Here is a 27,801-nt window from a genome sequence, read left to right as displayed (position 1 = left end):
TTACACACCCAGGGTACCTAGATGCCCGCTATAGAGTTTTTCTTAATTCCTGAGTTTGTATGTGAACGTAATCGTTTAGAATCAATTTACTTTATTAAATAAACATCAATAGAAACTATCTAAGCCATTTCCAAGTCCCTCAGCCTGTTACAGCTTTCAAAAGTAAATAGCAGAAAGGCAAAAAGAGTTCCTGTAGATAGTAATTCTATAGTGGAATGTAAAAGACCTGTGATGATGAAGCAAGTCGATCAGATCTCTTAATTGTTGGGTCTAGAGAAGTAAAGAATTCCTGTAAATAAGAAGAATACATGTAAAGAATGCGATAAGTCAGGCGGCCAAGAAAATAAAGCCTTCTGTTCTCAACTGAAAACCAACCTAGATCACGCCTGAATGGAGTAATATGCTCATCGGGCCATAAGATTAAAAGTGAATTTGATGCAATAGTTAACGAGCCTTTGCAGTTTAAGATTCAATTCATTATTCAAGTCAGGATGAACAAGATAACCATAATCAATATAAACTAAGATCAAAATATTGAAAAGTTGCCTCTAAGCTTCCCAGATAGCGCAGGATCATCCTGAATATGTCCCGGGATGTCCTGGGATCTTGTCAGGATATAATAGTTGTATTATTGTAAATATTTTATATAAATATTTTATGTATAAATTGAACTTCTAAAGTAAGTTTAGAATGTTAGGTTCTGTAATAATATTAATTATGAATTAAAATCCTACTCACGTCTTGAGGACATCCTTTGGATGTCCTAAGGATATATGTATTCCAGTTAAAAATGCTATTCTTAAAATATTGTATAAAAATTCTATTGGAAGCATTGTATAAAGAGTTTCATTAACTACAAAATGTCTGAAGGTAAACTTAAATATGATGACTGTATAAATACCAGACATTTTAGATTTTAGCACAGAATGTTCTGAGAATATGATATCCTAAAAGTCCTCAGGACATCTTAAGACAGTCCTCAGGACATCCCAAAACGGTCTTCAGGACATACTAAAATAATCCTCAAGACATTGTACGAAAAATCCTTAGGACATCCTATGAAAATCCTCAAGACATCCTAAGACAGTATTCGGGGACATCCTAGACATATATTAATTTTTAAAAAAGACCGTAAATTAATATATCAAGTGAGCAATCTTTAAATATCGTATTTCTAAAATACATTGTAAAATCAAATGTGTAAAATGTATCTCGTTCATGTGTGTATAATTTGTTTCTCTGTTCAAAAATAACAATAAAATTCCACACCAAATCGACTGTTAGCCGACTATCAGTCGGCAAAAGTAGTCAAAAGTCGACTTCAAAGTCAGATTGAATATTTACACTTATTGAAACAATGTGGCATATTAACAATACTAAAAAATTATAAAAGTTGACATACAAAAATTTTTTTATTTTATTTTATACAAACAAAGCAAAAACAGATTTTTTAATAAGTTATTCCACATGCTTTTTCGCGCGCATATTTAAACAAATTGTAAAACTTTATATTTATTTATAAAAATATAAGTTAACTATATATGTTTTATCTTCCTGACAACATTTATTGTAATGATCTATAACAAATATGTATGCATAAACAAGAAATACTCATGAATCATCACGAAGCGTTCGGATGCGTACGCTCTTCGAAGTCAAGCAACGTCGGCGTTGACACTTGTATGGGTGACCGTTTTCTGGGGTATAGAGATTAAACATGCTTTAACAGGTATGGCTTGGCTGAAACATGTATAGTCTTCTTCTTCTTACAAAATTACCGTAGAGAAATAATTAGAACTTTCTATTTTTTGTTCAATTTTTTTTAATTCTCAAAATCTCTTAAAAATATTCAGCAATATTAAAAAATTTTCGAAATTAATCAGAATTTTTTATTAAAAAAATTTTTCTGAAAAACGTTTCAATTCTTATAAAAAATCAGAACATTTATCAGAAATCCTTAAAAAAATTTTAAAAATTCTGACAAAAAGTAGTCATTGTTTGCTATTTCTGAGGATGTTCTGAGGAAATTCTATGGTATTCTGAGGACGTCCGGTGGACTGTCCTCAGAATGCCCTGAGGACTAAAAAGTGGCGTTCGTTTGCTATTCCTTGAGATGTCCTGAGGACATTTTGGGATAAAATCAGGATGTCCTCAGGATATCCACGAAGTCCGTCCTGGACGTTCTGAGAACGTCCGTGTGCTATCTGGGTTAGTTCATGTTGAACTTAAGTTTGTACAAAGCATGATGAACATCCTACAAGACATGCAAGACATGCTTCTTCCATGAGAGACTAGACGTAAAAATGACACCCTTTCTTATTTCACTAACGAAAGGTAAAAGCGATCGACAATGTCCGGTGGTAGTAGGGCAGTATCAATGTTATTAATATAGGTTTGACTAGCAAATATAATAACTTTGGATTTAGCAAGATTAAGTTTAAGACCATTTGCATTAGCCAAATTACAGACAACACATGCATCCATAGAGATTAAATTTAAGTTCATCAAGAATATCAGCCGATGAACAAGAAAAATATATTTGCAAGTCCTCAGTAAGAAGCATGTGACTAGAAGAGGAAACTTTGCTAACATTATTAATAAAGAAAGAAAATAAAAACGAATCCAGCACAGAACCCTGAGAAACACCCAAGGACATAGGTAGCCAACCAGAGCAATTTCACAGCTTGCACAACCAGTTAAATACCAGAAAAACCAAGTAAGCACAAAATCAGAGAAACCAAGTTTCTTAAGTTTAATAAATAGTTAAAGATCGGCAACAGTGTCAAACATCCGACCTGAAGTCAAATAATATCAAATGATAATATCAAATGATAGTGACAAGTCCGCCATTAATCCCCTCCCTAATGTCACCGCAGACAGGTAAAAGAGCAGTCTGAGTGTTGTAACCAGTACGATATGCAGATTTTGTCCAGGATCTAAGAAATTATATTCATTTAAATAATCTACAACCTGATCAATGACAATCCTTTCTAAAATTTTAGACAATTCAGTTTGCAATCGGTCCTGTGTCCGACGGGAACAAAGGAATACGAATGTTGGAAAAAGAGTCCATTTCCATCCAGATGGAAACGAATGGCCTTCACTTGAACACAGTACAATTGAACACGTTGCAAATGGACACAAAAATAATGTACACCGTACATTTCTACACCGTAACCGTGGCCACACACACACACACACACACACGCACGCACGCACGCACGCACGCACGCACGCACGCACGCACGCACGCACGCACGCACGCACGCACGCACGCGCGCACGCGCACACACACACACACACACACGCACGCACGCACGCACGCACGCACGCACGCGCGCACGCGCACACACACACACACACACGCGCGCACGCGCACACACACACACACACACACACACACACACACACACACACGGGAAGTGGTGCAAAGGGGGTCTTTGGCTCCCCTACTGCATCCATCCCGTCGGTAGGATGCCCTTGGCATAGTTATTTCTCACTGTGTCCAAGTGAACAGTGTGCAAATAAACGGTGTGCAAATGAACGGTGCGCAAATAATCGTGTCCAAAAACACCGTGTGCAAATGTACCGTGTCCATTTGAACCGTGCGCAAATGCACCGCTCCCATGGAAACGAAGAGAACTTTAACCCAGCGAGAAATAGTACATTGAATCGACATCAATTCAACATCGAAATCATCATTTCGATGTCGATTCGACGTCGAATTGATGTCGAATACATTACCGTTCCTTGCTGGGAATGAATGATTAATTAATGCAGTAAACCACAATGAGACTTACAAGGCCAGGCAATACGCAAAGCATGAAGGGGAATGCTATGCCGAACGTGATGCGTAAGAGTGAAGAGGTCCAGCAACGATGTAAATTGTACCGGATTGTACAGGAGAAAAAACAAACACAAGGCAACCAGGTGGGCAAGTAAAACAAGTGGTAGCCGAAACAAAATTTGCATAACACAGCGGTAATGTCCTAGAAACAGAGGCACAATAAGAGTTCAATTGATTCGGTAAATAATGTAAAAAGTGTAAAAACGTGTACAGGAGAAGATAAGATAGATTTTACAAGTCCAAAACGAGCGTTTTTTCCAAAGTTTAACCGAATCAGTAATATTGTTCAGAGAGCTGAAAAGAAACTCACTCTTAGCACGCTCAATGTCGACATTAAGTTGATTCCGAAAGAGTTTATACCTGTCATAGTCAAGCAGACTATTAGATTGCTTAGCTTGCTTATATAACAAATTGCAAGCACAAAGATGAATCTTGAGCTCGTCCGAAAGTTACAGTATAAGAAGCTTCTTAACAACAAAAACTTGAGCTGGCGCAAAAACATCAAGTGCTTCACATAAAGCGGAGATTAGCAAGGCACACGATTTTTAACATAAATTTTAACTGGCAAGCCATTAATTTTATTTTAAGCGTTATTTACACTAGCACAAAGAAATTCGAGAAATTCGGAGACAATACCTCTGTAACTACACACTCGGCATGTAATGTTTTTAAAATATTTTATTTGAAATGTTACACTGTATACAGCAATAGAAATATTGCACGACTATTTCTGCAACACTTCTGCAATGTTTCAATGTCCGCGATTATTTCAAGTGCATTCTTTTTAAAAAATTTTAGTAATATTTCGATAATATTACTGAAATATTTCTGAAACATATCTATGCAGATAGCAGAAACATTTCAGAAAATATCTTAAATACATTTTATCCAAGAAATTGCAGATACACTTAAAAAATACTATTGTAATATATAATAATAATTAAAACAGGATCGATGAAATTGTTAAATGTGAAGATAAAAATGAAATTGCCTACATTGGTTTACAGCGGGTTTTGGTACTGAATAATTTGTGTAATTTTTACTATTTCTTATGAACTATGTCGCATTCTTGTCAGTCTATATTTAGTGACTGTTTCAAGACCGATAAAATGCGCACAGTTCATATATATGAGTTGGAAATAATAAAAATTATACCAAAATTTTTTAGCATCAAGATCTGATATAGATCAATATAAGCGATCTTATTTGTATATTTATTTTTGACAATTTCATCGGTCCTATTTCAATTATTATTATTGTATTACAATAATATTTTTTAAATGTAAGCAATCCTATTTTTATGTAATACAACAGTTTTAAAATAAATATATTAAAAAAATGTTTAATACATTGATTATGTTAATAAAGGTTTACTTTAATAAAGGTTTATAGATTTGCATTATTATAGAAATTTGTAACAGAGCACTTCCATTTGGTCATAATTTTTTATAACTTTATTTTGTTTTAGTAACATTAAAAAAAAGATATTCATTTTATAACATTACAAAAAAATAATATATCGTAAAAAGGGACGTGTTACATGAGAAAATAATAAAAATAAATAAATAAATATTTAGAGTGAGTGCTCTAAAGTGTACAATAGCTAGAAAGATAGAAAAAATTGAAATAGAAGTTTCATATTATTTTGCAATGTTGCCAAGATATTAATTTTTTTAACTTATATGATTGAGAACGCATCGAGGAAACTATAAGTTTGAAAAGGTAATATCTCAATAATTATTGCAATAAAATATAAAATATTTATAAAAGATTAAATAAAAAATAATATATGCACATTAAAATAAGTGTTTTTTTATTGTTTATTTCATGTATACTTTAATGTTATCATTATTAACTATATAATTATATAGAGAATATATTTTTATGTCAATTTTAAACATTCAGAAATGTTTCTGAATTATTATATTTGTGCAGTATTTTTTGTGCAATATTTTTTGTGCAGTATTGCAGAAATTCTTTTTCAGCAATTTAAATTTTTATTACCTAAACAATTGTTCAAAAATTTTTTAAAAATACTTCAAATGCAATGTTGAGTTTGATATTTTGCAGAAATATTAATATTACTTTATAATTTTTCAGAAACATTTTTGAAATAATGCATTTGTCACATTTCTTTTGTAATATTACAGAGCCATACAAATATGAAAGCAAACTTTTTTATCTTCTCTCAAAGATTTCAGAAATATTCCATTTGCATTATTATAGAAATATAGTGCAGATTTATTTTTAAAATATTTCACATGCAAAGTTTCAATTAAAATATTAACGAAATATTTATGTACCATTTTCAAATATTACAATATATATTTCAACATTACTTGCTGAGTGGGTATACTGTAGAATAGAACGCTTAATGTCAACATCAAATTTAAGAGACACAGAAAGTTCAAGAAGATTATATCTAGCAATAAATGGCTACGAAAATGTAGTAAATGATGAGATTTTATCACAATCATCGACAATAAAGACATCAAGCAATGATGTAGCAGTATAATAAGTGGCATCCAAGCGTACAATATGTACCCTGGTGAAAATGTAAAATCGGAGCGTAAGTCGAATGTAAAGGGAGAGTAAGAGCGTAAGTCAAACGTAAAGTGAGAGTAATAGAAGCGTTAACAAACCTTCTACGAAGCGTAAATTGAAACAATGAAATGTAAAAGGAGCGTTAACACTTCTTTTACATTTCATTGTTTCAATTTACGCTTCGTAGAATGTTTGTTAACGCTTTTATTACTCTTCCTTTATATTCGACTTACGCTCCGATTTTACATTTTTATCAGGGTAATGATAGACTTAACATAAATTGACGCAAGTAAGTCGCGTTATTTGTTAACAGGTTACAATTTAAGTCACCGCCGATAATAATATTTTTATATAGATGGAAGAAGCTGGTTAACGACTCGATAAAATCATAGAAGAGATGGCCCTTAGGTCTTCTATAGACGGACGCAAACAGCAATGATTCATCATTGGCAAACGAATATCAATGATTAAATATTTAGGGTCACTAACATGGCCACCAGCAGACATGACAATAATTGACGCTTTAAAAGAGTTGAACATAGCAGGCAATACCTCCACCAATCCGACCAACTCGATCATTGCAAATTAAAAAATAGCCATTCAATGCAACAAAATCATCGAAGACGCCTGCGTGAAGCCAAGTCTCAGATACGGAAATTACATGGTAAAAGAAGGTATAAAGTGCAGTCTGATAATGTCAATATGCGCACGCAAAGAGTTAGCATTAAACTGAGCTACACGAAACTGATCAGACCTCGGAATTGATCTACAAAGTGAGACAGAAAGCGACGAATGAACAGGAAGAGAATGTCAAACAAGCTTGTCAGGATCAGTTAAAAAGTTGATCAGAATAAGATCAAGCTTACCATCAGAGTGTCTAACATGAATGCAACCTCTTTTTCCAGACATACGCATAAGATCTATCCTTAGCCACACGGTTAGTCTACTATAGCAATTCATATTACCACTAACGCACATACTGAGCTAGCAGCATACGCAAAAGGGACGGTGAACGCACGTATGTGTATCAACAAACCCACAAGCAAGCCACATGATGAATACAGTAACCAAAAAGTGAGATTAGAATATCGGAAAACTTGTCGCCAGAAATCAGCAAGAAGGTGATAAGCAGGCAGAAAGATGAATTAATATTTGTGAAAAACAATGAAAAATGAATATATGCTTGAAACAAAATTGCCCGAACGCAGATAGCGGCAGAGATATGCTCAATCGAAACAGGAGCGGCAGCAAGCTATATTCGACTTACGCCCCGATTTTACATTTTCATCAGGGTAATGATAGACTTAACATAAGTTGACGCAAGTAAGTCGCGTTATTTGTTAACAGGTTACAATTTAAGTCACCGCCGATAATAATATTCACCATGATTGATTGATCTTTTATTAGCTTTCTCAGCTAGTTTTAAATACATCCATATACAATGTTATGTCACATCATTTATGACAAACCCTTTCAACATTTGTTTAAACATTTCTAAACGATCACAATGTCTTATTTCGGCTGATAATGCGTTATACATTAACACTCCCTCGTTAAACAAACTTCTTTGAGCGCTTCTTGTACTACGAAATACGATTACAATGTCCCACTCTTGCCTAGTTTGCTTTTCACGTTCCTCCCCTATTATTCTAAGTCTATTACTTAATTGCTCCGACATCATATTATTTAGGATCTTAAAAATAAGTATGCACATATTGTAGTACAGCTTTTGTTTTATGTTCATGAATTGGAGCATACAGTGACTTCGATATGTCTGTCACATTACAATGTGACTCTCACAGCCTTATTTTGCGTTTTTTGTAGCCTATTTAGCTGTGCATCTCCCATATGAATTAACAGCGTCCCACAATACTTAAAGTGAGGTGCTATGACTGTCTTATATATATAAAGTACATCTAGTATATACCGATATATAATTTCCTATTCTATTTAAAAAACTTATTTTCTTCCCTATCTTTTTTAGTATGTAATCAGTGACCGCTGAATCTAAGTCTGTTATCAATAATTACGCCTAGGTACTTCATTATTTCTACGCGCTCAATCTCATTTTTATCCAAATTTCACACTAGTATTGCCTCTCAACTCTTTTCTTATACTTTTAACTAACATATATTTTGTTTTCCCCGCATTCATCTTCAGTTTGCTAGTATTTATTTCTCTACTACGTTAAATGCAATATTCAATTTTCTCTTTATCTCCGCACTACTCTTACCCCTTACATATATTAAGGTATCGTCTGCAAACATTTTTATACTACACACCTCCGAGAAAACAAACAAAAGAATGTAAAGGATAACGTAAACATCAAGTGTTTACATTCTTGTTTTCTCTTGAGTTCTTAAAGTAATCATAGATACATTGCAAGCCAAATATCACCAGAACAATGTCTAGCTACAATAAATGCGGTCAGTGCTAGATGTAATGCTTGCATTGCTGCAAGACGGCAGCAATTTGAACAACATTTAAATTAAATAGATGATAAAACATAAATAAAATGTAAATAAATAGGTAAAAATACAAAAACTTGTTTTGTTTCTTTTTTGTGATTTTCTCCAAAATAAAGCGGAAACAAACATATCTCTAAAGGACTTTTTGTTTTAGTTTTTTAGTCTTCTACACACTCCCAAAGTTTTGCCATTTAAATTGCGGACACCTTGTATATTATAAACAACAATGGGCCCAATACCAAATCCTGTGACACTCCGTATTTCGTAGTTAGTATCTTAGATCATTCATCATTAAACTAAACTTGCTGCATTCTATCTTCTAGAATGATTTAAGTACAACTTAAATCATTCTAGAACTCTTCTTGTAATACTATACTGATATAGTTTCTCTATATCCTCCCTTTATAAATTGTTTTAAATATCTGCTTAAGATCTACAAAAATAACTCCTACTATTTGATCTCTAATTATGAATTTCCATTCGTCTATAACTACTTGAATTGCTGTTTCACACGAATAATTTTTCCTGAAGCCCGACTAATATTCGGTTATGATATTATTACTTTCTAGATAAAATTCAATTTGTGTTTTAACTATTATCTCTAATACCTTCTTATATATTGGTAGTATATTAATAGGCCTATAATCACTTGTCCTCTTAGGTTTTTTTACTTTTGGTATTGAAATTATTGTGGACGTTTTCCACTCTTTCAAAAAACAATCCTCACTCAATGATTTATTTATTATGTCATAATATTCTTTTTTTATTACACAAAACACCATTTTTAATATGTTGCTAGTTATTCTTTCTTCTGTACCTTTCTTTTTTAATAACTCTCTAATAATTACTTTTTAATAATAACTGTTCTGTCGTAATTGATTCAAATTTTTCCAACTCAGCCTTCTTTTTAATATAATAAATAGTTCTCTTACCTATGCTTATTACATAATTCTAATCTATAGATTTTATTATATCTTTAATACTTTGTATGTAATATAAGTTAAATTTATCAGCTATACCGCACTCTATATTATTGTCTAATATCTCAAAATTTATGTTTTTTACAACTCGCGTCTATTAGTCCTCCTCTAATAACTTCTTTTAATGTTTTCCACATGGTTGTAGGATTGTTACTATTATGATCAATCAAACTTTTTTTTAATTATTTTTTTAGTGGTCTCACTTTCCTGCTGAATCATCGACTTGATGATTATAATATTTTTCTTCTTTTTCTTAACAGCCTCAGTGTAACTGCCGTGCACATCTTCCGCTGAAGCATGCATTCCTGCTCGTATCACTTTTCGCAAGTCTTCCATTTCTTGTTTCATAGCTTTCATTTCCTCCACTATCGCCTTAATCAGTATTTTTATTTCTCTTTTGCATGCCATTTCATTTTGCATTTCTCTCATAGTTCTTACTAACCGATCAATTTTCGTATCCATGCCCACGGAACTATTCACATCTATTGCTCTGCTTCCATTGTTTCCTGCCGATCTAGAACCTAGCCTTTCTCTTCCGCTTCCCTTGGAATTGGTGTCTTTTTCACATCCGTATCTTTTTCACTTTCTACTGTAAACTTCTCAAATGAGCCAGCACATGACACATATTCTCGGTTTCTATCGTACACCTTGTGTTTATTTGCACCTCCTGGATGGAAAAAAGTTTAATACATGACTTACATGTTACGACGTAACTTTTTATTGCCTTCTTACATGTCACACATGTAAATCCTGTATATTCCTCGTCCATATTAGTAGGTATCGGCTGGCGCCGATCTTATCGATACGAGCGCCAACTTACACACGTCACTGAAATTAAGATACACATAACTATCAACGTTTACCTCGCGATATGTATGACTCGCATGGGAAATGCAATTATTTTCCACATAGATTCACACACTCTTGTTGGAGAACTTTGGTCCTATTTGGTCCTTATGTGTATTCTCACATCTCGTCATGGTGTTTAATTTGCCCAATATAGAATACAGTCCCAGATAGCCAAATAAAGGCAACGTGTTGTTATTTTGCTGTTATTTATTCCGTATTAATTTTATCAAACTAAAGCCAAAGTGTTTCCTCAAACTGTCTGTTGTTCTGACATCATATAAAATTCTACATTAGAATTCAACAAACTGACGGCAAGTTGTCAACATGCATGCACAATTGCTGTCAATGTGACAAGTTTATTATTTCTCAATGCATGCACTTATAATTTTATAAACTCATGAAGGTTATTTGCTCTCCTGATGTTAACTTCGTTTCACGTTAAATTATAATGACAGCAAATTGTTGGCAAGTTTACAACATGCAGTGTATTAATTTGCCCGATATGCTTAATCTCGCTTGGCTCTCTGGATTGCAATTATTACATTTCAACTAAACGCCTCTTAGAGACTCGAATAAAAAAACATATAAGCGACATAAAAATGAATGAACATTTAGTAGTCAGTAAGCACAGAACTTACTGACTACTGCAAATCATACACTACGGCAAAGCATGACTTCGAGTGACAAACTCCTCCTACACACGGAAAAAAACACAAGAAAAAAAGAGATTGTCGAGACGTTTTTCATAAAAGAGAACAAGAATTTAATTAACTTACAAAAAAATACCAAAGCTTCAACACACTATATAACAGAATAATACAGATTGCTTAATGTTTGCTCTTTATATGTACCTTAGAGATTGTTTTGTTATTGATCCTCAATCGATTTGTTAACTCATCATGCGTTGGACTTTTTTTATATATGGTCTTTTACATTATGGTTTACCATCATATTATTCTTAATTTTACCTGGTGTATAAATGTATTCATTGACTTTGGACATGTAAGTACTCAATATTTCATTCTAATTTATATATTTCTTTTTGCCTTTCCGTTTCTATATTCGTGTATTGCTACAATTTTATTATTATGATTTATTTTACATCTTTGTTGTATATCTTGTAAAACTTGCTTTATATTTTATTGATCTCAACATATTAAGTCGTTATGTCGTAAATCAAGCACATGTATTTATACCTGAAGGGGACCAAAATCAATAGTCGAAACGTTGTTTTTCTAATAAACTAATTTGCCAGGAAGTCGACTTGACTAATTTGTCTATCGTTTATTACCACTGGCGACAAAAAGTTTACATCATATTTTTTTATATTTTAGTTGAAATTCTGAATCGATTATTTTGAATTTTAAAGCAGACCTAATGGCATTAATAGATAATCTGTTCAACAAAAATGTAAAACTTTTTTAAAACATTTTATCTCAAAAATTGAAATGCACGGAGAGGAGAGGATACACGAGAGGATGATTTTTTTGACAGAATACGTCTTATATATGTATATGTTGGGTATTATATTGCGTTTAAAATATTTAAAAATTTGTCTTACCTCCTCGAGATTCTTAAAAATAGAAATTAAAGATTCTAATAATATCTCATAACCTTTGACAATAATGTTTATTTTTTCATGCATTTCCATAAGGCTCTGCGAAATCTGCCCAGCTGCTTTATTTTCATCTAATTTAATTAAATATTTTTAATTAAATATGTCTTGTTAAGATGCAACATACGCGCATGAATATGTTTCAGTTACCTTTTTTGACAAATTCTTGAATGTTTTTTATTCGAACATCCAATTCATGGAGAGCTTTGTTTAATTGAGATGGAATTCTTTCCTTTAAATCTTCTAAATGATTTAAAATATCGCCTATTCTAGAAGATGATATTGTTATCATTGGATATAGTGTTGTCTCAAATTTTGTAATCCATTCTAATGTCTGCAATAAAATAAGTAATAAATAAAATTAATATTTCTGTAAGCACATTTATCGATACTTACTCTTTTTTGTCTTATTTTAAATACAGAATAAGTTAAAAATGGATCCAACACAAATGAACGTAATATATAACTTAATACCATAAAAGTATAACTTGTAAAAAGTATAAATTTATAAAAATAAAAGCCATTGTAAAAAAGTATAATATAAAATTTGACAATGTAAATTAGAAATCATACCTTTGTACTTTCTTCTATTTTTTGTTTATATTCCATTTGTTTTTGTTTTGTTATTTGGACAGTAGTCAGGCATTTTTCCCACAACTTCGTTATAATTAATTGCCGATTGGCAAACTTCTCTAAAAGACTCCGCACACATAGACAAGCTCGTGATACGTCAAGATAAGAGTCATCAGTCTACAAGAAAGAAATGCGGAATGCAATTTTTGTATATCTCAAAATTTCTTAAAATAAAAGCATTGCTTTAATTTAAGAATATTTTATCAATTTCTTACGTTATTTGTTTCATTGAGAAATATATTTGCATGATTTTGAAGTTTCTTATAAAAAGGCTCCGAAGATTTCCATCTTCTTTCTAGTTCATTAAATTTAGCTTCATCTAATATATCTCCATATTTTTTTAATTCATTATCGATAGAATCTATTTCATGATCCAATTCTTCTACAATCTCATGAAATTGCATATAAATAGTACCCAATTCAATTCTTTTCATCAATGCAATCTTTGTTTTTGTCCATTCGTCTTCAAGACTTTTTATTTTTAATCGTAATTCGTATTTCTGTATTTCGTCCAGACGTTCTATAATTGGAAGAATTTCCAATTCTAAATGATCTACTTCTTCACTTTTATGTTCCAATTCAGTTAGTAATTGACAGTGAATTCGACGAAAATCGCATGCCATCACCAGATTATTGCCCATATCTTGATGCATTTGAAGAAAGGTATTGACTGTATTAGTTAACCAAGATCGTAATGCATCATGCTTATCTAAAAATATAGCAAGTATTCTTGAGACTTCCAAATTTTCTTCTTTATGAGCCGTACACCGTTCCATCAAACAAAGTTTGCGATTCTCCAATTTTTCTACAGTATTTCTTATACCCTATAAACATGACATATATTTGAGATCATGTTTTACCCACAAGAGGAAATTCAAGTACGTATCTCGCAAATTTTAAGAAGTTTTATACAAAAATATAAGATTAGATGTTGTAAAAATAATATATAAAAAGATAATAAAAGGATATAGATTGACATGTAAAAACACAACTAATAGAGAATATACTATATTTGGATATAACTATTATAGATTCGGTTACACCTTTTTGTGTTGATATTTACTTATATGATTTTATATGTCTTTCAAAGTTTACTAAAATGTAAACCACCGAAAATGAGTTTTTTTTAGTCTTTGGTTACGTTCCGTAACGCGCATATACATGCATTTTCTATAATCAACATTGTATATAATATAAATGCATACGTGCATATGCGCAGTAACTTTTGTATCGCGAAATCCTTTTAGGTTTTTTATAGATTATATTTGGAAATTCTCTAGAATAAAAGTATACTCAAGTCCTACCAGTTTATATTATGGAATTTATATAAAAAAACAAAAAATGATTAATTTACGGTATTTTTAATTGAGTGTGATGTGTGTCTGGAGCTATCACATCGTAACAACATTTATTTAAAAAATCTACGGTTTGTACTTGCAAAATTCGAATTCATATACTGATTAATTCTATGTTGTGTGACTTTGGTGTATGATACATGATGTAAATCTGTGCGCATGTAAATGGGTGACTATCCACCGCTCCGTGCGCATTTCTTATAACCAAGATGCATCTACTGAGTTAATGAAAGAGGCTCGTCGAGCGCAAAAGTAACTAAAATGGTGTCATCGCTGAAAATTACGACAAAAAGTATTGAAAAATTCATATAAAAACTGAAACTGTAAAATAAGTTTTTATCACTTTACATAAAATGATCATTTATATTTTTACGGAAAAATAAGATAGGAACACATAGAATATTATAAAATATTTACAATAAATGATAATATATGATACGATAAAACATGAATGCTTGTACACATTATAATAGAAAATATCGATTATATCCACATAAAAGCTGAAAATGTGAAATAAAAATTTTTTGTCGATATTTATATAAAATAACTACATAAAATAGAAATGGTAAATTTCTATTTTCATAGAAAAAGAAGATAGAAACACATAAAATAATATAAGGTATTTATAACAGATGTGATAATCAAGACTGCCATGCCTCTTTTACGCGAGACGCCGTTTGCAAGATTCTATAGTTACCGGATTCTTAGTGTTTCGGTCTCGTCTCGACGAGACGAGACTAACTTGGTCACGGACTCGGGCTCGGTCTGTTTTTGAAATTCTCGGTATCGTCTCGGTCTCGCCCGATCAAGTCTCGGTCTCGGTCTCGATCTCGAGTCTCGTTGGTCTCGACACTCTCGACCATTTTTATGCAGGTGTTTTGTTGTCGAATTTTTACTGCAGAACAGATGAACGATAGAACAACTGATCTTTGCGAACGACTTTTCCGTCCAGTAGAACAGGCCTCGGTGCGCGAAAAGACGTACCATCTCTCCGCGCGGCCGCTTCTTTCAGCGTATGTTAAGTTTGTCCCCACACATTAAAGTTTTGATATGAGTTCCCGTTTCATTTTGAAGAGATAAGAAGTTCTCTCTAATTTAGAAAAAGATTTCTGTTGATTAACGGTCGAAAATTAAAATTTAAGAAATGGGGTGCTAACTTCTTATCAAAATTTCCGATCGAATAGTTCTGACTGGCTAATAGCTTCATTTTGCGATCATCTAGAGTTCTTGAAGCATAAAAAAACTTTTTCATTTATTAAAAAAAAAGTTAAAAATTGTTAAAAATTCAATTTTAAGATACAATAATTCCGAGATGTTTCTATAGTTATTTTACTTATTCCGAAGAGTTCTCGACGAATAAAAAAAATTTAGATAAAAAAGTTAAAGAATTATGGACTATTATAACGAAATTTCAAAATTTGTTAAAAATGACACGTATCTGCTTATCATGTCATCCAATCACTTTGGCTTATAAGACTTTTTACCAGAACTCGTCGAGAATTTTATAACTTACATATACATATATACAACTTTAACTGAACAAATTTATTAAAAATAAATAATTAAGTTAAAAAATCGAAAATCTCGAGACTAGCCGAGATTCCCGGTCTCGTCGAGACTCTCGGCATAATCGTCTCGGTCTCGGTCTCGGTTTTGTCTCAATGACGGATTTGAAAACAGAGTCTCGGTCTCGATCTCGGTTTTGTCTCGATGACGAGACCGAGACCGAGACCGAGACGAGACCGGTCTCCGTATCGTCCGAAACACTATGGCGAAATGAGTCGCAATGTCCAAAAAGTGTTAACGCAGTTCTTGGCAACGTTTCTGGCAATAATTTTTGAACAAAAAATTAGTTGCAAAAATTTTTTTAAATAATTTCTTATAAACAAATTAATAAATAATTATCCTAAACTAAAATAAGTCACGCCAATCGATTTTAAGTAAAAAACCACAAAAACATATATAATATATGGGGTCGCATTCATTTGGCCGACAATCATTTGACCGACAGTTTACTTAAGGAGGAACTAGTGTAAATGACCTGTTTTTTAGAAATTTTGGAAGAAAAAACTAATAGATAGAATTATTTAAAATTTTGTGTTTTTTGTTGACATGACTAATTATAAGATATAATTTTTTTCTTAGTAAATATCGACAAGTAAATTAGCAATGGCGGCTAAAAAATGCCACCTCAAAAGTGCGCCGGGACAAATGGAGGCCGCAAAAATAGTCTGAAACAGAAAATCCAAAATAATTTCTTTAATTTATGTCAAAACGCATTGCATAAACCTCCAATATTATTAGAAGTTACAAAATTTTAAAAATGATGTTTTAAAAAAGAATTGATCTTTTTTTTAATAAATAATTATTTATAAGTTTTGTTCAACATTGAAAATTAAAAATCGGAGAGGTCCATACAATGGCTAATAAGTTGAAGAATATTCTCTGAAAGTTTCATCAAAATCGGTCGAGTAGTTTTCGAGCAATCCGTTCCGGCGCAAAAAATTTAGCGTTTCAAGAAAAACGCGTTTATAATTAACACGATCGCGTTTAATACAACCGTTAAACTCAAACAAACAAACATAAACAAACAAATACACATAAAGAAACCTGCACTTTCTTCTGTCTTTCTTCTCCTTTCATCGTTATAAAAAAGATCGACGGTTAAGCGTCCGCCACATGCCGCATACATACACTCTCCGCTCAGAGCGACTGTTTCACTTTTTGACGGAAATAACATAAAGGAAAACCTCAAATCGGTTTCTGCTATTTTTTTCATATTTTACGGAAGATTGCTTATAAGTTTAAGCAAAAAAAATTGCTAAAAAATTGTGATCTACATGAATTTTCTTCCTTAACCGACACCACTTGATCGACAATTACATGATCGACAAATATACTTAGCGGACACGGTCATTTGACTGACAGTTCACTTGATTGACACCATTTGGCTGACAGTACACTTGGCCGACAGTGTCACTTAGTCGATAATTACATGACCGACAAATATACTTGTTGTACTGTAATTGTTTTGTCCCACATAGGTTTGCGACTTTCCACGCGAAACGAACCGTCGAGTGGGGATGCAGGTAGAGAGGCTGAAGGCCCCTTTGGTGTGTGTGTGTGTGTGTGTGTGTGTGTGTGTGTGTGTGTGTGTGTGTGTGTGTGTGTGTGTGTGTGTGTACACACTCCCCGTTTTGGTCCAAAACGAGGTCTATAATTGTTCTGCTCCACATAGGTTTTCGACTTTCCACGCAAAGCAAATTTCATCCGTTGAGAGGGGGTGCGTGTGGCGAGGCCAAAAAAGTATAGCTTAATAAAATTGAAAAGCTATGCACTTTTTGTTTATTTTTTCTTTTTTTCTTTGTAGGTGATAGGAGGGCAAGTGTAATGTTGGTCAAGTGAACTGTCAGTCAAATGACCGTGTCGGTTAAAAGTACTTGTCGGTCATTGTCGAATAAGTGATACTGTCAGTCAAATATACTGTCTGCCAAATAATGTCGGTCAAGTAAACTGTCAGTCAAATGATTGTCGTTGAAGTGTACTATGCCCAGCAAACACATAGCAGCAACATTGCGGCAATGTTATAATATTGTAGCAACATCACAGCAATATTACAACATGTTCTGTGTTTGCTGGGTGATATATATTCATGTAAATATTCCCATTTATTACAGAAAATTAATAAACTATTTCTATGTGCATGTGTGTGTAATCGTTTTATTCCATAGCGAAACGAGTCGCGATATCAAAAAAATATTAATGCAGTTTCTGGTAGCGTTTTTAGCAATAATTTTTGCAACAAAAAATTAGTTTTTGCAAAAAAGTTTTTAAACAATTTGTTATAAATAAATTAACAAGTAATTATTCTAGACTAAAATAAATCATGCCAATCGATTCTGCTAAAAAAACCACGACGAAGCATATATAATATATCCATGTAAATACCTCCATTTTGTACATATAAAAATGGTTTATAACCTTTTTATAATAAAAGAGGTTATTTACAGTACCGGCCAGAATAATATCACCTTTTTTAAGTATAACCAGGTTTTTTAAGTATAACTTTTGTCAAGGTACATCAAATACGCTAAACATTTTATAATAGACATTTAATAGCAGGTACACCTTGTGCATAAAGTGTAATGAGATTTGACAAAGTACACCATGACAAAGTACACCAAGCTGTAATCGGTGCCAAAGGTTTTGCTACAAAGTACTAGAGTTGTACAATATAAATTATAGATTTGTTATTTATTTTTAAAGCGTTTGTATGTATTTGTTATAATGCAATCAAAATATTTATTATTTCAGAAATTTCAAATAAATTAATAAAAAGTTATTTCTTCAGTAAGGTATACTTGCCATCAAAATATATTATGATATGCTAAAGATCCGTGCACTTTAAAACAAGTTATGCTTAAAAAACCTAAAGGTGATATAATTTTGGCCGGTGTATATTATGGACATATTATACGTTTTCGTCGTGGTTTTTCGCGTAGAATCAATTGGCATGGTCTATTTTATCTAAGATAATTATTTGTTAATTTGTTTACAACAAATTGTTTTGAAAAGTTTTTTGCATCTAATTTTTTGTTACAAAAATTATTGCTATGAACGCTGCCAAAAACTGCGTTAACATTTTTTCGATATCACGACTTGTTTTGTCATGGGATTAATAATAGCGTTAGTGTCTTCGTAAAAAATTAAAAATTGGAAAAAAATAAAAATTGATAATAAATTATTAAAATAATTTTAACTATGTTTAACTATATTTAAAAAAGTGAGTATTTCACGTTACGTTTTATTTTGGTGAAAATATCAGAAAATATCATATTTTCAAATCGCCAAATATACACTCAGCAGCAAAAAAAGCGGTACACTTAAAAGTTCGGAAAATTTTACGAAATTTCAAATAATCATAACTTGGTAAATAATAAAGATAAAAATTTTTCTCAAAAAAGGAAAATAAAACTTGAAGTGTCCTTTAAGAATATTTTAATAGCAATTATGCGTAAATGTTTTTTTCAAAATGGCGGATGACAAAGTTAGAGGATGCAAAATTGATAAATAAAGATCTGAGTTTCCGGCGGTGAATTAGGTGTCACAGCCCAATGGAACGAAATGCAAATGAAAATATAGAGCATTAGCTTCAAAATGCTTTTTTACAGAGTTTGATGCGATCATTTTTCACTAACAAGGGAACCTCGCGAATCCGAAAATTCTGATTTTAATGAAGCTTGGCATAAATGTAGAGGGGGTAAATACATGAATTTAGAAATTTTTAGTTGGTGCTTATAAACGGTTTAAAGGGATGAAACCACCCTTCAAGGATGAGACATTTTTGCGTTTTCTCGATATACCTCGCAAACTAAACAGAATATTAAAAAATGTTTCATATAAAAGTTTTATAGTATAAATATCTCTATTTAACAATGCTATTTATTTTTCCAGAAAAAAATTTATTTTTTAAGAAAAAGTTTTTTTTTTGAAAAAAAATAAAAAAATAAATAGCATAATTAATCCTTTGAAGGGTGGTTCCACTCCTTCAAGCCGTTTTTGAACCAAAATAGAAAATTTCTAAATTAATGTATTTACCTCCTCTACATTTATGCCAAGTTTCATTAAAATCAGAAAATTTTTCGTTTGGTCTTATAAACGATTTGAAGGAGTGAAACCACCCTTCCAAGGTTGAGACATTTTTATTTTTTCTCGATATATCTCATAAACTAAACAAAATATGAAAAAATGTTTTATACAAAAGTTTAACAGCATAAATACCTCCATTTAACTATGCTGTTTATTTTTCGGGAAAAAAAATTTTTTTTTAATTAAAATAAATTTTTAATAAAGTTGACTTTTATGTATATAGCATTTATAAAGTAATTATACTATCTTATACTACGTTTTATTTATATTATCTATGTGTATATTATGTATGTTATATATTATCTATGTTATAATACCATACATTTATATTATCTGCATCCCTGTATTAGTTTTTATCTAACAGTTGAGCAATATTAGAGTAGTCACGTTGCTTTCACACAGTGTTCATTCTGTCTAAGTCACATATTTCACATTCAAGTTTTATATTTGTCATGTCACGGTATGTATCATATATGAAATGGAAACGTATTAATAAAAGTTTGGTATCTTTATTAATAATGTTACGCGTCATTTTCAAATCAGTATCACATCTAATGTGTGCTCGATTTTTCTGTTAGATTGTTTTTAATTAAGCGAAGCATAATGTTACATATAAATGTTGCGAATGTTCTTAATATGTTAATTATTTTATTTCAAATTATACACATTCCACCAATAAATGAAAGCCTATAAATGAAAGATAGGGATGCAGATAATATAAATGTATAGTATTATAACATAGATAATACATAACATATATAATATACACATAGATAATATAAATAAAACGTAGTATATGAAATAATATAATTACTTTATAAATGCTATATACATAAAAGTCAATTTTATTGAAAATTTATTTTAATTAAAAAAAATTTTTTTTTTTCGAAAAATAAACAATGTAGTTAAATGAAGGTATTTATGCTATAAAACTTTTGTATAAAACATTTTTTTATATTTTGTTTAGTTTACAAGATATATCGAGAAAAGATAAAAATGTCTCAACCTTAGAAGAGTGGTTTCACTCCTTCAAACCGTTTATGGTTTGTCGTGGACAGCGAACTCATAAACGCGACACTCTGCCTTGCGGGGTCGCGATCTATTCGCACACTGTAAACGAATAATATAATAAAGTGCTCGAGACAAAGAAACGGTGTAAGTGACCAAATACCCTCCTCGCGAGATCTCTGGCAGCGATCCCAAACGTACTCTCAACGAGGGGTACAACATGTATAAAAGTGAATAAACCTTACTTTTAAAATCAGAAAAACCTTCACTTGCTTTTTATATTTAGACGCTTTCGCGCAGCAACATGTGTTTTCATCTCCTAATTTAGTAGGGTTAAGAATACCTTGCATGATATACAGATAGCGCTAAGCCATCGGATTGTACAAAATATAAAGTGGTACAATTTAAGAGTCGGTACAATTAATGTCGGTGACTTTACCTTACACAGAAAAACATTTGGAACTAAATTAATAGAGTGATACTCTGATGGTATACAGTTTAGGAGCAGTGCATTTGCACACGGTTCAAACGGACACGGTGCATTTGCACACGTGCTTTTGAACACAATATTTTGCACACCGTTCCTTTGCACACCGTTCAGTTGTACACCGTTTACTTGGACACAGTGAGAAATAATTATGCCGAGGACAGCCTACCGACGTTGTGGGTGCGAGAGGGGGGCCCCTCTTGCACCCCCCCCCATGTGTCTGCGCGCGTGCGCGTGTGTATATGTCCGTTTCTTTTTGTGTCCAACTGAATGGTGTGCAAGTGAGCGGTGTGCAACTGAGCAATGTGCAAATGAATGGTATGCAAATGAACGATGTCCAAAAGCACTGTTCATTTGAACCGGGTCCATTTGAACCATGTCCAAGTGAGTGCCACCGACTAAAACCGAGCTCCAGCGCTTCCGAAGTCACATTTCAAGATAAGCCTCAAATCTGACATAATATATAGTAAAGTTACAATTTTTGTTTTTTTCTTTGTCATGATTATCTATACAAAATAATTAGAAGTTAATGTATATGAAATTTAAAAAACTTTTCACATTAATGTTATACATTTTTATCAATTTTATTAATACAAATATTTTTTGCTATTCCCTATAAGATGCAACGGTAATTATGCAGACAGAGGGCAAACTCACCGACTACCTTGACCTTAACATATGTTGTCAAGGTCATGACTCTGAGTTACCTTCACCTTCGATCAATTGTCGGTCGCAACTCGTTTAAAAATTATTAGCGATTAAAGTTCAAAAATTATAACACGAGTATTTGATAATAATGAGAATTTTGTTTCGCGTGGAAATTCACAAAGGGTGCAGAGAACGTGTGGGCGAGGAAGGGGCTCTGACCCTACCCTTGCACCCCCTTACGGAATTTTTTGTAACTTTAACCCACCATTTTTATGTTGCTATTTATGCGAAAACATTGGAAACGAACAGCGTGGAAAGTCGCAAACCTATGTGGTACTGTACAAGCGTGGATGTCGTTTATTTTACGTAAAGCACTGATATCAAGTATCGTATTTATGAAACGTAAAGTAAACGACGTCCACGCTTGTACAGCACCACACAGGTTTGCGACTTTCCACGCTGTTCGTTTCCAATATTTTCGCATTAACCAAATAGCGACATAAAATTGATGGGTTAGAGTTAGGAAAAATTACGGGAGGGGGTGCAGGGGAAGCGGCGGAGCGTTCTCTATACCATACTTTACGATTTTTTACAAGTTTCATTCCATATTAGTCAGAAAGCAATGGTACATTTTATTCTTTTTTACTCCTTTTTTTTACACCTCCCCCCTGCTTACAGAACAAAGCTGAGGGACAAAGCCTCTCTCCCTGCACCCCTCCCACGCGTTTTCTGCACTCTACTCTCCCCTCTGTTTCAAAACTAATAAAATTAAAGCAAGAAATTAAAAAAAATTTTGTGTATATCTCGGAATCTAAGGCCGAGTGACGGTAACATGTATAGAAAAAAGTTGTTTAGAATAATGACCCTGACAACATATATCAAGGTCATTGAAAGGGAGTGGTTTACTTGGACACAGTACAATTAGACACAGTGCAAATGGACACGGTGCAAATGGATACAAAATAATGTATACGTTTCAAATGGACACGGTTCATTTCGACACAAGAATTTTGGACACAGTAATTTTGTACACAGGAAAAATAAATTCTGGACAAATTACAATTTGGACACAATAAAAATGTACGCCGTGCAATTGGACACGTAAAATTTGTACACCGCAAAGTTGTACACCGCAAACTTGTACACCGCAAAGTTGTACACCGTGTATATTGTATTGGAAATCTGCTAATACATATAAACTTTACTTTGTTTGCAATGTACAACATGGGTTAGCGATTTCGACGAGGCGGGTGCGGGAAAGGGGGCCGAGCGTGTGTGTGTGCGCGCGCGCGCAAACCATTCTCTGCATCACCTGGGTTTGCGACTTGCGGTGTACAACTTTACGATGTATAACTTAGCGGTATACAACTTTGCGGTGTAACAAATTTTATGTGTCCAATTGCACGGTGTACATTTTTATCGTGTCCAAATTGTAATTTGTCCAAAATTTATTTTTCCTGTGTACAAAATTACTGTGCCCAAAATTCCTGTGTCGAAATGAAACGTGTACATTATTTTGTGTCTCTTTGCACTGTGTCCATTTGCACTATGTTCAATTGTACTGTGTCCAAGTGAAGGCCACTCCATTGAAATCGGTGAGGTTGTCCTCTATCTGCATAATAACCGGCGCAACATGCAGTGCGCTAATATCTATACATAAACATTAAATTACATTACTAATTTAATAAATTGATCTTATAATGCTGTGTCCTTTGTCTTGTGTAGTTTTTGCTATTTTGTAGCCTGTTTTATTGACAGGTATGTTAGTTTATTTTCATACTGTATCTTAATTTTATATTTAAAATAATAGGAAAAGTTAAAAAGAGAGGAATATGAATAAAACAGTTTTAGGACACTACAAATGTAAAATAATTGAATATAATTATATACTCAATAATATATTCGTTGTTATTAAATTATGCAACTTGCAAAAAAAATTAGTAAAAAATTAATTTTTTTATATATTTGTTTTTAGCTAATTCTGTATAGAAACAAGCGTTGGATATATGAATTATGGTCTTTTCTCTTCTTCAGTTATATATTATAATTAAACAAATTATATTTTCATTAATATTAATAAAATATAATGTTTATTTTTCGAAAAATAAGATAATTCCTTTAAGAACTTAATTAGTATTGCTATCAGTATTGTGACTTTTTTTAAAATTATTAATTTACTTATTTATTCTGTATTATGAACACAGTCTTTTTGTTACTGATTATGATATTTAATTTAAAGTAGTTTATTTGTAAAGTAATATCGAGTCATTGATAAAAAGTAAATATTGATAAAAAGTAAGTATTGGCGACTGTGGAAAATTTGATATAGAATTTGAGCGCTGGGATTAGACTGATTCTGTAAAGCTTCGGTTATTTGCTGTGATATCTGTCACGCATGTGGTCATTCCAAATTTTAAAACTTTGTACTTAAAAATTTTTAACTCCAATAGTCCAATGGCACCTAAATGTTACATGACCAAATAAGGCAGATTCTTTATTTGTTGTGTTTGTACATGTCTATATTCTCTTATTGTCTTTATTTATACGCGCTTTTGATACACTGGCTATTATGCCAAGAGTCTTGACGAAACCGAGAATTTCGACTAGTCTTGTCAAGATTCTCGATTTTTTAACCCAATTATTTATTTTTAATAAATTTGTTCAGTTAAAGTTGTATATATATGTAAGTTATAAAATTCTCGATGAGTTCTGGTAAAAAGTCTTATAAGCCAAAGCGATTGGATGACATAATAAGCAGATACGTGTCATTTTTAACTACATTTGAAATTTCGTCAATAGTCCATAATTCTTCAATTTTTTTATCTAAATTTTTTTTATTCGTCGAGAACTCTTCGAAATAAGTAAAATAACTATAGAAACATCTCGGAATTAATGTATCTTAAAATTAAATTTTCAACAATTTTTAATTTTTTTTTTTAATAAATGAAAAAGTTTTTTTATGCTTCAAGAACTCTAGATAATCGCAAAATGAAGCTATTAGCCAGTCAGAACTATTCGATCGGAAATTTTGATAAGAAGTTAGCACTCCATTCTTTTAATTTTAATTTTCGACTGTTAATCAACAGAACTCTTTTTCTAAATTAAAGAGAACTCTTTATCTCTTCAAATTGAAACGGGAACTCATATCAGAACTACAGAATTTTAATGTGTGGGGGCAAATTTAACATACGCCGAAAGAGGCGGCCGCGCGGAGAGGTGGTACATACGTCTTCCCCTCACGCATCGAGGCCTGCTCTACTGGACGGAAAAGTCGTTCGCGAAGATCAGTTGTTTTATCGTTCATCTGTTCTGCAGTAAAAATCTGCAACAACGTGCATAAAAACGGTCGAGAGTGTCGAGACCAATTAGATTCTCGACTCGAGATTGAGACCGAAATCGAGACTTGATCGGGCGAGACCGAGATGATATCGAGAATTTCGAAAACACACCGAGCCCGAGTCCGAGACTAAGTTAGTCTCGTCTCGTCGAGACGAGACCAAAACATTTTCGCCATGAGACTTAATGGATTAAAGTTATCAAATAACACTTTATGTTCACTTATTGCGCACTAAATGATGATATTTTGTATTAAATTTTACGAAAAAGCAATTAAAATTACGTTTATGCAAAATTTGATTTGATCTAACCCAGCAGTTGTGTGAGGTTCCGTACAAACTGGGATGAAAAATACCTGAGAACACAATTTAATTGATGCTTGCCCTTCAGCTCGTAAGGGTGCTGTTCCATGGCAGCCGGAGTCCGGAAAACGGAATCTCAGAAAAATAATGGAGAGGGGGGTTAGCCAATCAGAATCAGCTTATTGTTCCGAGTTTTTGATGTTCTCGTTCCTCATGGAGTATTTTTTACAGAAAGCGAAAGAGTATTCTAACTTCAAAATTGTTTTTAATTTAAAAAAATTTTGTTATTATCTTATAATATAATATAATATATATAAATTCCACTTTTTTACTAATTCTTTTGCTACGGTGAATATTTTTTTGCTCTAAAACAATAAAAATAAATTTTTCGACTTTTAAAAATTCCGAAAATATTAGTACATAAGTCAACTCAGTCATAAAAATTCCGGACTAACAAGTTTGCAATTTTTGAACCTGTGGCAATATGATATATTATTGATAATTGTTTATATAATATTATTTATATAAAAAATTGTATATTTGTATTTTCTAGCTACATTATAAAATGGAAAAAAATAAGAATAATTTTAACTGAAAAAATTATTAAATGGAAACAAATTCCATAATCATCAATAATTACAGTAGCTGCATATGAATTGCTTCTAAAAATTAAAAAGTTAACATTTTCATTATTATTATTAGTATATCAGTTATTTAATAACCTATTCTATATTTATAAAAATATCTTATTATAATTTGTTTTAATAAAATACGTATTTTACAAAAAATTATAATTACAGTAAATAAAATAATCAAATTAATTTACCACTGATATGTTTTTACTCATGGTGAAAAAGATTTTCGGACATATTGTCAAATAAAATGAAAAGTTAACCTTGTTAACCTCATAAATCAATCTTTGTTGTGTTTTTTGAATGTGCCTAACTGTCTACTAGGAGAAACGCGCGAAATTTCTGATTGGTTGATCCCTTCTCTATTACTTTTCCGAGATTCCGACTGCCATGGGACAGCACTCTAAGAATACTGGCTCTGCCAAGCGGTGAACTAATACTTGGAATCTTAAAGCCCCCCCCTCCCCCTTCCGCTTTCGGCTTCCTCACCTTTCTTTGTTTAAAAACGGCACGAATTTTAAAATTTGCTTGGGTTACGCTAATCCAGAGGTTAGTTCCCTGAGGCTTAAGATCATCAAGAGTTACAGAATACTTCTATTAATTTGTCAATATATTTTGTGCAATTAATAAATTGCAAACAACTTACCCAGACAGCACATGTAGATTATGAGAACGATAATAGGATATTGCGAAAGTATATTGCAATATTCGTATAATATTAGAGATACGTCTGTGATATGGCGAGTATATACTCATAACGTACTATGTCCGCGTTGCCTTATCCCATAGAATTTCGCTGGCAGTTTATGAGAATATACCGAATATATCTTAAGAATGTTATACGTATGTCTAAAGTATATCTTCAGTATATTCACAATATGTCTACAGTATGTTCACATTATATGGGCTCATGCATAATGAGAGGAATAAGGAACAAGGAATTAAACATACAGAATTAGCAAGAAGAAATAAGAAGAGGAATTAATCATTTCGCACATCAGGAAGCTATCGCAAAAAATGAAGCGTAATATCTGTTGAATACGCTGGGGTGCTTTGGGAAATTATGCTCAGATAATTGTAGGTTATAACCTAAATAATATATGTATATATACAATATATATATATATTATTATAGTTTACGTTACTATATTATATCTTATGTACATACCAGAGTTATCTGGGCGTAATTCCTGAGAAAACCACGTTGTCCGTGAGTTCGTGTTCGCACGTTCACACCCTACACTTCACCACGTGTCTGCATCACACGGCAGACGAAAATGCGTAACGTTACAGATCATAGATAGCGTTGACATGATTCACTTTCGATATTACGCGGATATTTTGGAAATATGTGATAGATATACATGAGATATATCATAGGATATTTTACGGATGTTTTGAGTATATTAGATATAATCTCAATATATTCAGTAGGAGTTGCGAAGTTC

At 32.2% G+C, this 27,801-nt stretch overlaps 1 protein-coding gene across 9 annotated transcripts in view; it reads right to left on the bottom strand.

Annotated features, from left to right (window-relative positions):
* Nucleotides 1-27,801, bottom strand: part of LOC105840013 (muscle M-line assembly protein unc-89) — a 165,645-nt gene that overhangs the window by 89,057 nt on the left and 48,787 nt on the right. For all 9 annotated transcript variants that reach the window (XM_028192292.2, XM_012686715.2, XM_012686719.2 and 6 more), the window contains 4 exons: nucleotides 13,152-13,760; nucleotides 12,877-13,053; nucleotides 12,454-12,637; nucleotides 12,250-12,377 (listed from right to left, as the gene is read on the bottom strand). In XM_028192292.2, the coding sequence (XP_028048093.1) occupies nucleotides 12,250-12,377; nucleotides 12,454-12,637; nucleotides 12,877-13,053; nucleotides 13,152-13,760 (1,098 nt within the window). The remainder of the gene's footprint in view (nucleotides 1-12,249; nucleotides 12,378-12,453; nucleotides 12,638-12,876; nucleotides 13,054-13,151; nucleotides 13,761-27,801) is intronic.

Source organism: Monomorium pharaonis, chromosome 6 (assembly GCF_013373865.1).
Source record: "Monomorium pharaonis isolate MP-MQ-018 chromosome 6, ASM1337386v2, whole genome shotgun sequence".
NCBI classification, from domain to species: Eukaryota; Metazoa; Arthropoda; class Insecta; order Hymenoptera; family Formicidae; genus Monomorium; species Monomorium pharaonis.
This window is presented reverse-complemented; position numbering and strand designations above follow the sequence as displayed.